Consider the following 16,048-nt stretch of genomic DNA (forward strand, 5'->3'; position numbering starts at 1 on the left):
CCTTGTGTGAAGCGATCAGGGATCTACCCTGACGTGGGCGGGAACCGTCCTCACCGCACAAGCGGAGGCGCAGTTATGAGAGCGTAGCGGCCCACCACCGCCGGGTCTCCCGGAGAGGGCGCGCCCGCTGACCAGAGGACCAATCAGAGCACGGCAGGCTCGCAGGCCTCCCCCCAGGGACCACTCAGGCGCAGGCCGCTGGCGCTGCCTGCTCTTCGACTGGGCGAGCTTCCTGCCAGTCATGGCGGAATCAGAGCGGCGTCGGCCAGTAGCGGGAGGCGGTGGCGTCAGGCCAGCGGCTGGGCGCAAGCGGGTCGGCGTTGACTGAGCCGCCGCCTTCCCGCCTGCGCACTGCCTCTCGGCCCCCTCAGGCCCGCCCGCAGCCGGCCGCGTCATGCCAGGCGCTGCTAGGCGGTAGGGAGTGCCCGGGGCCGCCGCCTCCGCCCGCCCGCCCCAAGCCGCGCCCACTGCCCAGAGCCAGAGGGATGGTGGTAGTCACGGGGCGGGAGCCAGACAGCCGTCGCCAGGACGGTGCCATGTCCAGCTCCGACGCCGAAGACGACTTTCTGGAGCCTGCCACGCCGACGGCCACGCAGGCGGGGCATGCATTGCCCCTGCTGCCCCAGGAGGTACCCGGGCGGGCGGCGGGCCGTGGGGGCGTGGGGAGGGGCGCGGGGGAGAAGCGGGCGCCGGGCATAGCTGACCTTGGCAGGTGGGCGGTGCCGGGGTTGGGGGCGGGGCCCGCGGACCTGCGGCCCCCCCACCCACCTGCACCTCCCCCGCCCACCTACGCCCCTCCCCCGACCACCTGCACCCCTCCCCACCCACGTTCAACCCGTCAATTGCACCCACTAGATGTGCTTCCCCATTCCCTACCCCCTCCACCCAGTACTCTCTGGGGTGATTTACTCCCATCCCCATGTCCCACGTTTACTGAAGATAGGAGGGAGGGTGGGCCGTGGGAGGGGGACCCTGGAGCCCCGAGAGCCGATGGTGTCTGACCAGGCACGGTGGCTCAAGCCTGTAATCCCAACACATTGGGAGGGAGGATCGCTTGAGGGCAGGAGTTGGAGGCCAGCCTGGGCAACATAGCAGGGGTCCCGGCCCTACTACGACTGGAAACACAAAAAAAGGCATTTTGGGTTGGATGAATTTTAGAAAAGAAAAGAAAAAGATGTCTTCTAGAGAATCCAACAGGATGCTGTAGTGGTTGCCCGCACCTAGTCTCCAGCTGCCCAAGGAACAAGGGAAGGAGCTGTCTGCAGATAAGGAGCAGGCCAGTTCATAGATGTAGCTACAGTCACCTGGCATCCCATGGCTTGCACTCACAGGCTGCTGTGCTCTGATGCACTGGGGCTTCCACGGGTCTTAATGTGTGTGATACTATCATGTCAACAGCTGAAATGACACTCGAGACAGGAAAATATACCAGGCATGGTGGCTCACATCTGTAATCTCAGCACTTTGGGATGCTGAGGTGGGAGGATTGCTTGAGGCCAGGAGTTAGAGACTAGCCAGGGCAACAGTGAGATCCTGCCCCTACAAAAATAAAAATTAGCCAGGCTTGGTGGTGTGTGCCTGTACTCTCAGGTGCTCAGGAAGGTGAGTTGGGAGAATCGCTTGAGCCCTGGTGGTTGAGGCTGCAGTGAGCCGTGATTGTGCCGCTGTAGTCCAGCCTGGGTGTGACACAGTAAGACCCTACCTACAAGCAAAAACAAAAAAAGCAAGAGAAGGGAAACGATGCCAGGTGTGGTGGCTTACACTTGTAATCCCAGCATTTTGGGAGGCCAAGGCAGGAGGATTGCTTGAGGCCAGGAGTCTGGGACCAGCTTGGGCAACACAGACTCCATTTCTACAAATAAAAAATAAAGAGGAGGGAAGGTGAAATGTTACTGGACACCGAAGATGGCTTCTAGGAGGCAGGGACTAAGATAGTGCCAGATCCAGGAGCATGTGGTATGTGGAGTCCCAGGACAATGGATAGAGGCCCTCAACAGGCTGGGCTAGGTGATGATGCTCTTGGGAAGCAGATAGTGTTGTGCTGGGATTGCAAGCTCCATACACACAATGTCATGGGAAAATGAGCAAAAATCTGGAAGTAATCTCTGCAATTGGAAAAAAGTCATTAGTCACAGTGGTGCTATTTTTTTGTTCACTGTCGTTGGGAAAATGATGTGGTTTGAGGGAAAGAGCACAAGACCACAGACTGCAGACCAGGGCCCCACCGCCAGCTCCCCCCGCTGATGACATCTGCCCATGTGAGCTCCAAAACTGTTTCCGATGGCTTTTGTCCTCTCTGCTTCAATCCTCTCGTCTCTAATATGGAGCAAACACTTGGATTGGTATGAAGTATCTTTGGAAAAGGTTTAAAGAGCTCCAGAAATGTTCAGTATTATTATTCCAAAATGTTATCTGAGCCCTTGATATACACATAAAATGGTTTTAGAGGACCTATAGAGTAAGCACAAGGCATTTTCATGTCCTACGGGTACAGAAGAGTAACAGTGCATACACACACAGAGATGTAACTCCCTGTCTATTTTGTTCGTTCATTCAGTGAATTTTGGGTCTTTACGTGAGCCAGGCACTGCCCAAGGCCCTGGGTCAGCTTTATTTCATGTATTTGTACCCTATTTTATTTCACAAAGGATTTGAAAGCTGGGAGGGGGACTGTGTAGACAAGCAGACTTTCACTGGAGCAGGAGAGACGTAATATTGAAAAGGACGCGTGGCTATAATCCCAGCACTTTGGGAGGCCAAGGCAGGGAGATCACTTGAGGTTAGGCGTTTGAGACCAGCTTGGCCAACATGGTGAAACCCCATCTCTACCACAAATACAAAAATTAGTTGGGTGTGGCCATGCCCACCTGTAGTCCCAGCTACTTTGGAGGCTGGGGCAGCAGAATCTCTTGAACTCAGGAGGCAGAGGTTGCAGGGAACTGAAATCGTGCCATTGCACTCCAGCCTGGGCATTGCAGTGAGATTCCGTTTCAAAAAAAAAGATGCATAGGGATAAAATTTGAATTGATCTGGAGGAAGTTTGTGGGAAGATTAAAGAGAACTTAAAATGACCTCATTTCTTTCAAATGCAGTTTGGTAGAAACCACAAGCAGTGCAAAACAGGAAAGAAAAAAAAAAGAAAAGAAAAAAACCTTGCATTTTAAGGGAAACCTCGAGCTTCTTAGGGTACATTTATGCCATCATTTTCATGTTCCTCACTCAGCCCTTGCCTCCAGAACCTTAGCTGGACTGGAGACCGTCTCACTTAACAGATTAGGAGAGGAGTAGGTACCTGGAAGTATTCAACACACAACTACTGAGCTCTGCTGTGGGCAGCCCGTGGTTGGTGACCAAGATGCTTTCCCTGTCTTTGGGAAGCTTGAGGTCTAGTGGAGTGAATTGACAGAGGAAAATAATTGGCAATGTATTGTGCTAGGTGCTATTATAGAGGAGAATGTGGCACACGATGAAAGCACAGTCGAAGAATGTGTCAACTCTGTCCTGGGGGCAGGTGAGGGACAGTAGAGCAGAAATGCTCACAGATGAGGGGAACTTGAATAGAAATTTCTGGAATGAGTAGATGCCACTAACCTGTATGGTACGTTGGTGTGAATTAGAAAAAGGGCACATAGCAGATCACTCTCATCCAGCTTTTATGCAGTGAACAACCTGTAACACTATATGGGGCCATTTACCTTGCCATATAGACAGAAGAAGGAGGAGAGTGGTAAGAGCGTTTTGGGCACAGAAGACACTGTGAGCAAGAACACTAAGATAGTAAATTCAGGAAGTGAGAGGACACTGAAGGCTTGAGCTCTAGAGCAGTGATAATGGAGTTGAGGTGAAGAGACCTGATTTAAGAGCTATCAGGGGGCCGAGTGCAGTGGCTCACACCTGTAATCCCAGCACTTTGGGAGGCCAAGGCGGGTGGATCATGAGGTCAGCAGATCGAGACCATCCTAGCTAACACCGTGAAACCCCGTCTGTACTAAAAAAAAGTACAAAAAAAAAAAAATACAAAAAATAACATGGTGGCAGGAGCCTGTAGTCCCAGCTACTTGGGGAGGCTGAGGCAGGAGAATGGCGTGAACCCGGGAGGTAGATCTTGCAGTGAGCCGAGATCGCGCCACTGCACTCCAGCCTGGGAGACGAGAGCGAAACTCCATCTCAAATAAAAAAAACAAAAGAGCTATCAGGGTTTGAATGGGTAAGACTTGGCAGGTGATGAGGGTGGGGCAGAGGGAAGAGAGAAAAGAAAGTATTCAGATGGACCCCTGGGCTTGAGTGACTGAATGAATGGTGTGGCACCAATCAGACCCGAGGGAGTGAAGATGGAGCAACCCCAGCTCTCAATCCCCGCTGCCTGCCTGAGAGCCCTGGTGATTTCTTTCCAGTTTCCTGAGGTTGTTCCCCTTAACATTGGAGGGGCTCACTTCACTACACGCCTGTCCACACTGCGGTGCTACGAAGACACCATGTTGGCTGCCATGTTCAGTGGGCGGCACTACATCCCCACGGACTCCGAGGGCCGCTACTTCATCGACCGAGATGGCACACACTTTGGGTATGTCTCTCCCTGTACAATCAACTTTGTAGTGCTAGCAAGTGATTAGCCTGGGCTTGAGTATGGGACTTTGGTATCTTCCATAGTACCTAGAAGAGGAGATAACATATTGATGAAATTTAATAAATTGGCTTATTGAAAGAGATCAATTTTTTTTTTTTTTTTTTTGCCAAAGGAGACAAAGACAGCCAGAGAAATTCCAAATAACACACACTGGCTGGATGAAATTGCTTCCATCCTAGACAGTTAAACAATTTTTATTTTCAGCTGGGCGTGGTGGCTCTTGCCTGTAATCCCAGCACTTTGGGAGGCTGAGGTAGGTTGATCACTTGAGGCCAGGAGTTCGAGACCAGTTCACTACAGCATGGTGAAACCCCATCTCTACTAAAAATACAAAAATTAGCTGGGTGTGGTGGCTCATACCTGTAATCCCAGCTACTTAGGAAGCTGAGGTAGAAGAATCGCTTGAACCCAGGAGGCAGAGGTTGCAGTGACCCGAGATCGCACCTTTGCACCCCAGCCTGGGCGACAGACCGAGATTCCATCTCAAAAAAACAAAACAAAACAAAACAAAATTTCATTTTTATTTATTTATCTAATTATATACACATGCACACACAGACATACACATACACACACACACACATATATGTATATATATATGTGCTCTGATGCACTGGGGCTTCCACTAGTCTTAATGTGTGTGATACTATCATCATTTTATATATATATAGATAGATAGATGATATAATAAATGATGATATATACTATCATCTTTATATATATATATATAAATAGAGATGGGATCTTGTTGTGTTGCCCAGAGTGGTCTCAAGCTCCTGGCCTTAGGCAATCCTCCTACCTTGGCCCCCCAAAATGCTGGTATTACAGTATTTATTTAATTTTAGATGCTTTTTTGTTTTTTGAGGGGGCTGTTTTTTTGGAGATAGGGTCTTGCTCTATTGCCCAGGGTGGAATGTAGTGGCTGTTCACCAGTGCCATCGTAGCTCACTGCATCCTTAAACTCCTGGCTCAAGCAGTCTTCTCACCTCAGCCTCCTGAATAGCTGGGACTACAGGCATGCGCCACCACACCTGGCTATCCTACGCAATATGAGACCAGGAAGTTGTCATCTGTGTGGAGAGGAATAAGTGTAATCCCATGTCGGGGGGTAGTCTAAAACAACTTGGAGAATACCTTTAGATCTGGATTTTGGGGCTCAGCCTTGCCATAGGAAGGAAACGTGTGTAACAATGGTTACCAGACTTCTTCAGTAGTTTAAAACAGTAAAAAAAGATGAAAGACTGACATCGTGTTGTTCTCCTTTAATTTTGACAAGGAAAGTCTTTAAAAAAAAAAAGAAAAAACCTCTGTTGTTCCTGTGAGGTAACACTAAAACGTGACAAAACACAATCTCAACAACAGCAAAATAGCAGCCAGGTGCGGTGGCGCTTGCCTGTAGTCACAGCTACTTGTGAGGCGGAGTTGGGAGGATTGGTTGAGCCCAGGAGTTGGAGGCTGCAGCGAGTCGTGATCCCACCACTGTGCTCCAGCCAGGGCAAGAGTGAGACTGTCTTTTTTTTTTTTTTTTTTTTTTTTTTGAGTCACCGTCTTGCTCTGTTGCCCTAGCTGAGTGCAGTGGCGTGAGCATGGCTCACTACAGCCTTGACCTCCCAGGTGCAAGCAGTTCTCCTGTCTCAGTTTCCCAAGTAGCTGGGACTAGAGGTGCACACCACCATGCCTGGCTGATTTTTGATTTTTTGTATAGATGAGGTTTCACTATGTTGGCCAGGATGTTCTCGAACTCCTGAACTCAAGTGATCCTCCTGCCTCAGACTCCCAAAGTGCTGGGATTACAGGCCGTGCCCGGCCGAGACTCTGTCTCTGAAAAAAGAAAACAAAACCTTTCCCAAGAAAGGACTTCTGACAGTCTTACACATAAACAATTTAAAGACTTTATATCTCAGGTTCCATGTTTGTGAAATGAGAAATAATTATAGCTGCTGCACAGGCTTGTCAATGAGGATTATATAAAGAGCCTTGGTATGACCCCTAGCCATGTCCTTTTCAGAGTACGTGACTGGAACTCTTAGCTCTTTCAGTCTGACATTGGAGATGACTAGAGACCTTGAACCAAGTGTCCGGGAGGCAGAAACTCTCCAACCACTGCATCTCTGTGCTGGCCTCCAAGTAGGATTGCCCACACTGTGGGAAAGATCATTTTTATTCTCAGAAAGGAGCCCTTGGTCAGATAACTTGCTTGGAAGCATCTGGGTTTCCCCAGTGGGCTATCAGCTGCCTCCAATGCTGAGAAAACAAAGTGTCACATCGCTCTGCAGAACTATAAAAAGATATTTGTTTGCAGGCTGTTTGGGGAAGGAAAGTGCCGGCTCCAGCTGGCAGCTCCCACAACACCCTTAGCTGGGCCTTGCCCCAGGGTTTTGTTTTTCAGAGCTCACCAAGGTTTGCTGAAGATTTAGAAGGGATTTTGGGGAGGGGGGTCCGGGTTTGACTTGAGGTGGATGTGCCCACGCCCAGGTGGCCACAGTTAGAGAGTGACAGCGCCAGGCAAGGGCATGGCAGAAAGCAGGAAATGGCGACATTCATACTTTGGCTGATGAGTTCCTGTGACCTATGATTCATCAGCAGCAGATGAAGTTGTTGAATGACTCAGATAAAATAGGGGGTTCAGGGCATTTCGTAGGGTGCATTTCTTGCTATACAGCTTATGCACCCCTAGCATCCACCATGAAGGCCGCTTGGGCCTCCACCTGGGGTTGTTCCCCATTGTCATCAGCTTGCCACACTCTGGTCCAAATGCCTCTGTTGAAGCTGGACCATGGTGGATGTGGGCGTAGAGTCAGCCATGGCTGGATCTGAGCCTCTGGCAGCGGTGGCTACTTGAGCAAGCATGTTCCTGAACCTGGCTGGGCCCCACTTGAGCCTCATTTATGACATAGAGATAAGATAGCACACACCCCCAATGTCATTGAGAGGATTACATGGGATAACCCATGAATAGTGGCTGGCACCGAGTAATACTTAGCGAGTGTTAGCTGGTGTTGTATTAGGTCATAGACTAAGCTATTATTGAGGTAGCAGCATAATCTTGGGGTTTATTTACTCTCTTCCACACGTACCAGTGATGTATCTGATTACTCTTAGCACTAAATAATCTGAAAAGCTGGTGGCTTGCACCTATGGTCCCAGCTATTCGGGAGGCTGAGGCAAGAGGACTGCTTGAGCCTAGGAGTTAGAGGCTGCCTTGAGCTACGGTTGCACCACTGCCCTCCAGCCTGGGTGACAGAACAAGACCCTATCTCTTAAAAAAGAAGAAAAGAAAATCTGAAAAGTGAATTAGAAGGACAGAATTTTTATTTTAAGAAAATACAATATGTGATTTTATTCAGCCCTGGAACTGTTCTTTCAGACATTATGGTTAGGCATTTTACCTGCTCTGCATAGCTACAGAATAATACTAGTGGCAAGGATGGGGAACACCTAGAACTCTTCTGCATTGCTGGTGGGAATGTAAAATGCTGCAACCACTTTGTTAACCACGTGCTTACCCTATGACCGAACAATTCTACTCCTGATACTTACTCAAAAGAAATTTGTGCTTGTGTCCACTAAAGGTTTTTTTTATTTTGAGATGGAATCTCACTCTATAACCCAGACTGAAGTGCGGTAGCATGATCTCAGCTCCCTGCAACCTCCGCTTCCCAGGTTCAAGCAGTTCCCCTGCCTCAGCCTCCTGAGTAGCTGGGATTACAGACGCCCACCACCATACCTGGCTAATTTTTGTATTTTTAGTAGAGATGGAGTTTCACCATTTTGGCCAGGCTGGTCTCAAACTCCTGAGCTCAGGTGATCCACCCACCTCAGCCTCCCAAAGTGCTGGGATCACAGGTGTGAGCCACCGTGCCTGGCCTAAAGGTCTAATATAGGAATGTTTATCCCAGCTTTACTCATAATAGCCAAAAACTGGAAACAACCCAAATGTCCATCAAAGAGACAACAGGGTAAATAAATTATACCATATTCATGCAAGGGTATACTTACATAATAAATAATAATAATAACAAACTACCGGTTTGTTTTTATTTATTTGGTGGATAAATTTCAAAAACATTATGTTAAAGGAAAGAAGCCAGGTACGAAAGAGAACATACTGCATAATTCTATTTATATGTATTTCAAGAAAAGGCAAAACTCATCTTTACTGATCGAAGGAGAAGTTAGAGTGGTTCCTTCCGTAGGGATTAACTGGGAAGTGGCATGAGAAACCTTAAGGAATGGAAATTTCATCTTGATCTAGGTGTGGTTGGATGGGTATATTCATACTTAAAAAAAAATTGAACTGTACAGTTAATATTTGTACATTTATTGAATATTTCACCTCAATTCTAAAACAAATGTATATAAAGGGCTAGATGTCTTATCTTCCCATTATACTTACATATGCCTAATAATACCTAATATTATACCTAATAATAGTAATTATAGTTGCTTACTGATAACAACAACTGGTAACACTTATTGAGGCTCTACTCTGTGCCAGGGATTTTCTAATCACTTAATTCCTAATACATAATGAGGTTTTATTGTTTTCTCCAATTTTACAGACAGGGAAACTGAAGCATGGAGAGGTTAGGTTCATTTACCCAGTGTAACACAGCTGGCAGTCTAGTTTTAGACTTTGTCCAATGCACTGTATGGCACTGCCCAAGAGCATGAGCTCCTTGTCACTGACCCTCTTTCCTTCCTGCTCAGAGATGTGCTGAATTTCCTGCGCTCAGGGGACCTCCCACCCAGGGAGCGTGTTCGAGCTGTGTACAAAGAGGCCCAGTACTATGCCATCGGGCCCCTCCTGGAGCAGCTGGAGAACATGCAGCCACTGAAGGGCGAGAAGGTGCGCCAAGCGTTTCTGGGACTCATGCCCTATTACAAAGGTGAGGGTCAGCTGCCCAGGATGGTGGGTATGTGGGAGGCGGTCTGCAAGGCATCTGTGAGTGTTTAGGTCTCCATCACAACACCGGGGGCAGCGTTCATCCAGATTTCTCAAGATGGGAGGGAGTGTCGTCCCCTCCCAGTCACACTGGGGAGATTCCAGTTAAGGTGGTCCTACCTGGCCTGTGACAGTCAGCAAATTGTGTTTCAGAAGGACAACCCTCGTCCCATTGGCTCTCCTTTGCTGTAGAGAACCATGACCCTTGTTTCAGTTTGTGCCCTTCGTTGGCCCCCTGAATCCTTTCCCCGAGAAATCTGTCTTTCCCCTCCTGCATCCTCCATCTTCAGGACTGTTTCTCTGTGCATCTCTGCTGCCCTGTCCTGCCCCTTCACCCAAGTGATAGGTGTTGTGTTCATCCTCATAGACCACTTGGAGCGGATTGTGGAGATCGCCCGGCTGCGTGCGGTCCAGCGGAAGGCTCGCTTTGCCAAGCTCAAGGTCTGTGTCTTCAAGGAGGAGATGCCCATCACCCCGTATGAGTGTCCGCTCCTCAACTCCCTGCGCTTTGAGCGGAGTGAGAGTGACGGGCAGCTTTTTGAGCACCACTGTGAAGTGGATGTGTCTTTTGGGCCCTGGGAGGCTGTGGCTGATGTTTATGACCTGTTGCACTGCCTGGTCACGGACCTCTCGGCCCAGGGCCTCACCGTGGACCACCAGTGCATCGGGGTGTGTGACAAGCACCTCGTGAACCACTACTACTGCAAGCGCCCCATCTATGAGTTCAAGATCACATGGTGGTGAGTAGCCTTGGTAGGCAAGAGTCCCATCAGGGAGGATGTCCACCACACTTGGTGGCTGTGGGAGTAAGATCCCTGAAGGGGCTGCTGACTGCCCCAGAATCTGCCGAGGTGAGGACCGAGTCCTGAGGCACAGCTCCCAGGGGACAGAGGTGTAGCCCCACTCTCCCTGACTGCACCTCAGGGTTGGGCTCAGGGCTTGCGGCCTGCAGGCACTCCGGCCAGCGCTCACCTGGCCTTTCCTCAAGGCATGGTAGTCTTTCCTTGAGGCTGATAGCTAGGGCTTGAGCAGGAAGTCCCGAGAAGTTTTGTCACCTTCTTGACCTTGCAAGAGAGTTTCTGCCCATTTTAGAGCCACGTTATCAAATCGATGAGGCCTAATCACTTCCTCGACCCTGTTCAAGCGTCCCTCCCTTGTGCTTAGTGTATTGGTCTGAACACGGAACATGATGGGGGATTTACCTGACCAGCCACCCCGTAGCCCCTGGCTGAAGAAGAAAGAGCATCTTCTGTCCCGCTGCACCCCTTCTCCTCCAAGAATAGTTGCCCACTTTCCTAAAATGTGGAAAGACTTCTCTTTTCCTTCCGGAACATGTTCTTCACCACCTTTTGGAGATTTAACCATAGCTGCCAAAGCTATGCACCCAGTTGGCCTTAGAAAACCACAATGTTTACAGCCCTGTCTTAGGGCCACAGCTTCTCCTATCTTCCACCACCCTCCTTGCTTGCAGGGTTGTCTTCTCACAGGGCTGGAATGCAAATTTCAGAGGCTTCTTTTGAAGATTCCCCAAGTCAGGCAGGCAAGATGCCTAGATCTTCTGTTATGTTTGACATGTAACATCCTTTTTAGAGGCTCAGAACACCTCCTTGGCTGCTATCTCATGTGTTAGAATCCAATTTGTGGTGAACCTCTTTGGAAGGGGCCCCCTCTTTAAACCTTGTTGCTCTGTCCTGGTAACATTCTCCTAGGAGAGCATGTCTTCTGAGAAGGTAAAGGAAGGGCTGGGTGAGACACACAGCTATCCTAGGAGCCGTAGGAAGACAGAGAAAACTTCCCTTTTGTTTTATTCCTCACTCCTCTATTTTTGTCTTACTTCTCTATATTTTGTTTTACTCCTCACTCCTCTATATTTTGTTTTACTTACTCCTCTATTTCAGAAATTGAAAAAGATCCCCAAGGATCTGTTACTACTACATTTGCTTCTTGCTCTGTCTACAGCCTGGGCCAACTAGTCAGGGTCTGGACATGCGTCTCCTAAAGGAAGAACTGTGTAGCACCACTGATCACAATGTAACATTTCCATGCTGCATTAAGGGCATCTCTCTGTAATCATGACCGTACCTGTCTCTTCCTGGGTATTCTTGAAGGGAGATTTTTTTTTTTAATGTGTGAAGAATTGATGTGAGCCAGGAACATGTCTGTAGTCCCAGCTACTTGGGCACACGCCTGTAGTCCAAGCTACTCAGGCACACACCTGTAGTACCAGCTACTCCGGAGGCTGAGGCAGGAGGATCACTTGAGCCCAGGAGATGAAGACTGTAGTGTACTATGATCATGCCTATGGCTAGCCACTGTGCTCCAGCCTGGGCAACACCACTGTTAAAATAAATAAATAAAGGAATTGGGGAGGACAACCTCCCTGGTCTCAGACTTACAGGACCAGATAGATGAGATGGCTATAGGGGGAGCTGAAGTCTGTGTTCATATGAGGAAAAGAAGACCAAGCCCTGGGACTTTGGTTGAATTCCTCCGTGGGGCTGGAAGGCAGTGACCTCCTGTTCCCTCTGTGTAAACAAATATTCCAGGGCATGGTTGTGCACTCCTGTTGTTCTCTTTTAGAGGTGGAAAAGAGGTGAATACTGAGATCTAAGAGGAAAGAACAGTCATTCATGTTCTGAGATATGGGCTCTCTCTATTGTACTCATATACAAAGGGATAGTCTCTTTTTTGGAGCTGATGTCCCTGCTTGGAGGTTAGCCCAAAAACATGGCTCTTGAATTGTTCTAAGAGAAAAGTCTTTGATTTCGGTTCTTCTGATTGGTGTTACCTACTGCCTAATATGTGTTCATTTTTTGACAGAGAGGCAGACTATTGATAAAGTCTGTGTGAACAGAGAGCAGTTCATTAAGCCCAATGCTTTCAGTGATGTGGCCTTGACCCTTTCTGCTACCCGCCATCCCACGGAGCATCGCAGGGCTTGGTTATTTAGAGTCCATACATGCAAGCCAGGGAGAAACTTGTTTGCTCAAATGCAGGTTTGCTCAAAAACAGGTCCTGAAGGCTGGCTTAGGGTTACAGGGGTGCTGGGTAAGAACACTGTTCTTGTGTCTCTCGCTGGAGAAACACCTGTTTCTCTGACTCCCTATGTGATCCTCACAATAATGTCTTCTGTGCCACTGTAGGACACAAGGCTCTGGCCAGTAGAGAAGACAGAGAGGTGACACTGGGCAGCAAGCTGAGAGCTCTTTCTAAATAGAGTGAACGAATTCAGTGGTCTAGTTTCTCCATTCTCTGATGAGAAACCGAGGCCAGGCTAAAAAGTGAATTAGATGTGGTGGATTGTGCTAATGGCCTCCAAATAAAGGGGTTATCCCTGTGGAAGTGATTTCTCCCCATTTGACCCCTTTTCAACTCTGAATGGCCAGGCCCAGAGCAGAAGAAGGGTTGGGTCTGGAAGGAAGGCTCCAAAGGTTGAAAGCTTCTCCCGGATCAGAAGGAAGTGCATCTTTATAGAATTGTTGTGTGTAATGTCAGTAAATCCCTCTCGCTTGACAAGGGACTGGATTCATCTTGCCTTGAGACAGGCCAGTAGTTATCAGTGAGTCAAACCAAAGTGAAAGTTTCAGGAGATGGGACCACATGGTGAAATGCTCGCCATAATAAAATTCCTTAAAGATAAAAAAGCTAATGTTATAGCAATGAAAAAGACTGAAGCAAAACCACACTGAAACACATCCCATTCCAGGGGAGGAATTCTTTGCGTAACACTCTAAATCAAAGGAAGGAATCGTCACCTTCCTTATTCTACCTCTGCCTTGTTCACCAGGCTGCCCAGTGCTAAGGCAGAAAGCAGTCAGCTGTACTCTGGAAGTTTCTGTTCTTTCCTGGGGCTTAGGATATTCTGGGAACTGTCTGAGCCTTGTGCTTCAGGCTTATCAGGTGATATAATCTTCCTGTTCTGGGTTGCTTGCTAGAGGACTAGGAAGTGACATTTATAAGACACAGGCGGCGTGAGCATCCATGTGTGGTCTTGGTCTAAACCAGCTCTTGAACAGGTTAAAGCAAACAGCAATAACAAAACAAAAACTACCCACACTGAGCATTTTGATCCCAGTAATATTTCAAATATTGTCCTTCTGCATATGTTCTATCCATATTTGATTCCAATATACATTATTAAGCTTTCTTGGGTACTATTTTTCTGGGGCTCTTGCATGAAGGTGGTGCCTGTCTCATGATCCTTAAAAGAGAGAGGCTTTTTTCATCCAAAGCTGGAGTGTTGGGAACTGGGGTGGGAGAGGCACTTTTTGGAATTCTGAGGGGATCATATCTGTGTATATACGTATTGAGTGGGGAAGGATGGGGGTTGGCAGGGGTTGAGGGAGGTGGGAACAAACAGTGGGTATGGGAACAGGCAGTCACCTCGAGTCACCTGGGTCCGTCGTCGTCCTTCTGTACGGTGTTGGGTTTATGTACACAGTATAACACTTCCTGTGTGAGTTCATGTACCTGTCTGTGAGTGCTTTGGTGTATGGAGCCTCAGTACACTCCAAGGGCATTAAAGTCAAGAACTAGAACCTGCGTGCTGCGCCTTTCTTTTTTAGAGATGTGTGCTTATCCCTTCTCTGACCCCCACTTTGTCAGCAAATATTTTTTATTTCTGCTTAAAATGTGGTATGTTTGGGGATGCTCCACACAACAAGACAGGCTTTTCCCTGAGACCAGCAACTGAACTTCTGCCCTGAAAGGGAGGTGGGCCTCTTGAGGACCCTTCTGGAGTTACTCTAGACTTGTCTCTGTTTCAGGTAGGCAAGTGCCCACCCCAGCCTAGGCAAAATCTCTGTCCTCTTCTGTTGGGAGTTCTCCAAGGAAAGAAGAGACTACAGGTGCAGTCACGTGTGTGGCTCACAACCATGTCAGGTAGTTCTAAAATAAATTCTTCCTGTCATATCACCACTTCCTTTTCAACAGGGAAATAAGTGCTCTAAATTTATGTGAGCCTCAGTGGTTAAGACCCTTCCTTGGCTGGGCGTGGTGGCTCATGCCTGTGATCCCAGCACTTTGGGAGGCTGAGGTGGGCGGATCACGGGGTCAGGAGATTGAGACCATCCTGGCTAACACAGTGAAACCCCGTCTCTACTAAAAAAAATACAAAAAATTAGCCGGGCATGGTGGCGGGCCCCTGTAATCCTGGCTACTTGGGAGACTGAGGCAGGAGAATGGTGTGAACCCAGGAGGTGGAGCTTGCAGTGAGCCAAGATTGCGCCACTACACTCCAGCCTGGGCGACAGAGCGAGACTCCATCTCAAAAATAAAAAAAATTTAAAAACCCCACAAAAACCCTTCCTTAAGGAAAATAGACATAAGTTGCCCTTCCTTCGAAAGCGGAGCTTGACACCTTCCTGGCTAATGAGCATCCTCATCAAGATGCCCTTTGGAGTCACATCATGGATTAACCCAGAAAGGTGAGTTCTGAAGCTCCGAGTAGCTTCATACCCTCCAATTGCTTCCCCTAAATCTGATTATTCTGGATTTTAAACAAAAACACTGCATCATCTCTGCCAAATATATTCCCTGACCTAATTACTGAGCACAGTCACATAGTAATAGTACACTAACAATACAGGCTGGAAACTGAAGCTCATAGAGGTACAGTTTCCCCGAGAGTGCAGAGCTAGTAAGTGGAAGAGTCAGCATTCAAACCCAGAGCCCCTTTCTGAAATCCTCAGGGTTGTTCAACAGCATGATCCTCCCTTCCTCTTGAAAGATAAGTATCCTCCTTCTGAGGTTCAGGGCTTGACTCTGCCTGACCTATGAAGATTTGGAAAGCACATATCTAGGACAAGTATTAGTCTTCGGCCGGGCACGGTGGCTCAAGCCTGTAATCCCAGCACTTTGGGAGGCCGAGACGGGAGGATCACGAGGTCAGGAGATTGAGACCATCCTGGCTAACATGGTGAAACCCCGTCTCTACTAAAAAATACAAAAAACTAACCAGGCGAGGTGGCGGGCGCCTGTAGTCCCAGCTACTCAGGAGGCTGAAGCAGGAGAATGGCCTAAACCATGGCTGAGATCCGGCCACTGCACTCCAGCCTGGGCGACAGAGCGAGACTCTGTCTCAAAAAAAAAAGAAAGTCTTCATACTTCAGGAAAGGATTCTAGGAAGAAAGGAAAAAAAATCTCCCATAGATGTTGTATTAGTCCATTTTCACACTGCTGTAAAGAACTACCTGAGACTGGATAATTTATGAAGAAAAGAGGTTTAATTGACCCACAGTTTGCATGGCTGGGAGGCCTTGGGAAACTTATAATCATGGCAGAAGGCGAAGGAGAAGCAAGGCACGTCTTACATGGTAGCAGGAGAAAGTGGGGAGGCCAGGTGTGGTGGCTGATGCCTGTATAATCCCAGTACTTGGGGAGGCCAAGGCAGGCAGATGACAAAGTCAAGAGATTGAGACCATCCTGGCCAACATGGTGAAACCCCATCTCTACTAAAAAGCAAAATACAGAAAAAT

General features: G+C 48.3%; 1 protein-coding gene across 3 annotated transcripts; it reads left to right on the forward strand.

Moving 5' to 3' along the window:
- Nucleotides 1-304: 304 nt before the first annotated feature.
- Nucleotides 305-14,110, forward strand: KCTD7 (potassium channel tetramerization domain containing 7). Of its 3 annotated transcripts, none has more exons than XM_025378575.1 (5): nucleotides 305-629; nucleotides 4,395-4,564; nucleotides 9,338-9,516; nucleotides 9,940-10,312; nucleotides 11,044-14,110. In XM_025378575.1, exons 1-5 carry the CDS (start codon nucleotides 486-488, stop codon nucleotides 11,090-11,092), a joined length of 915 nt encoding a protein of 304 aa, XP_025234360.1. In that variant the 5' UTR covers nucleotides 305-485; the 3' UTR covers nucleotides 11,093-14,110. The 3 variants fall into 3 exon arrangements, with proteins under 3 accessions (XP_025234360.1, XP_025234361.1, XP_025234362.1); XM_025378576.1 differs by having other exon boundaries at nucleotides 11,471-14,110; XM_025378577.1 differs by having other exon boundaries at nucleotides 9,338-9,476; nucleotides 9,940-14,110.
- The last annotated feature ends 1,938 nt before the right edge of the window (nucleotides 14,111-16,048 follow it).

This window comes from Theropithecus gelada, chromosome 3 (assembly GCF_003255815.1).
Source record: "Theropithecus gelada isolate Dixy chromosome 3, Tgel_1.0, whole genome shotgun sequence".
NCBI classification, from domain to species: Eukaryota; Metazoa; Chordata; class Mammalia; order Primates; family Cercopithecidae; genus Theropithecus; species Theropithecus gelada.

What these genes read in the sequence shown, in the direction of transcription:
- KCTD7 (XM_025378575.1), top strand. Translation starts at nt 486, where the DNA reads ATGGTGGTAGTCACGGGGCGGGAGCCAGACAGCCGTCGCCAGGACGGT. An exon ending in TGCCCCTGCTGCCCCAGGAG is followed by an intron (nt 630 to 4,394) that starts GTACCCGGGCGG and finishes ATTTCTTTCCAG; the next exon opens with TTTCCTGAGGTTGTTCCCCT. An exon ending in CGAGATGGCACACACTTTGG is followed by an intron (nt 4,565 to 9,337) that starts GTATGTCTCTCC and finishes CTTCCTGCTCAG; the next exon opens with AGATGTGCTGAATTTCCTGC.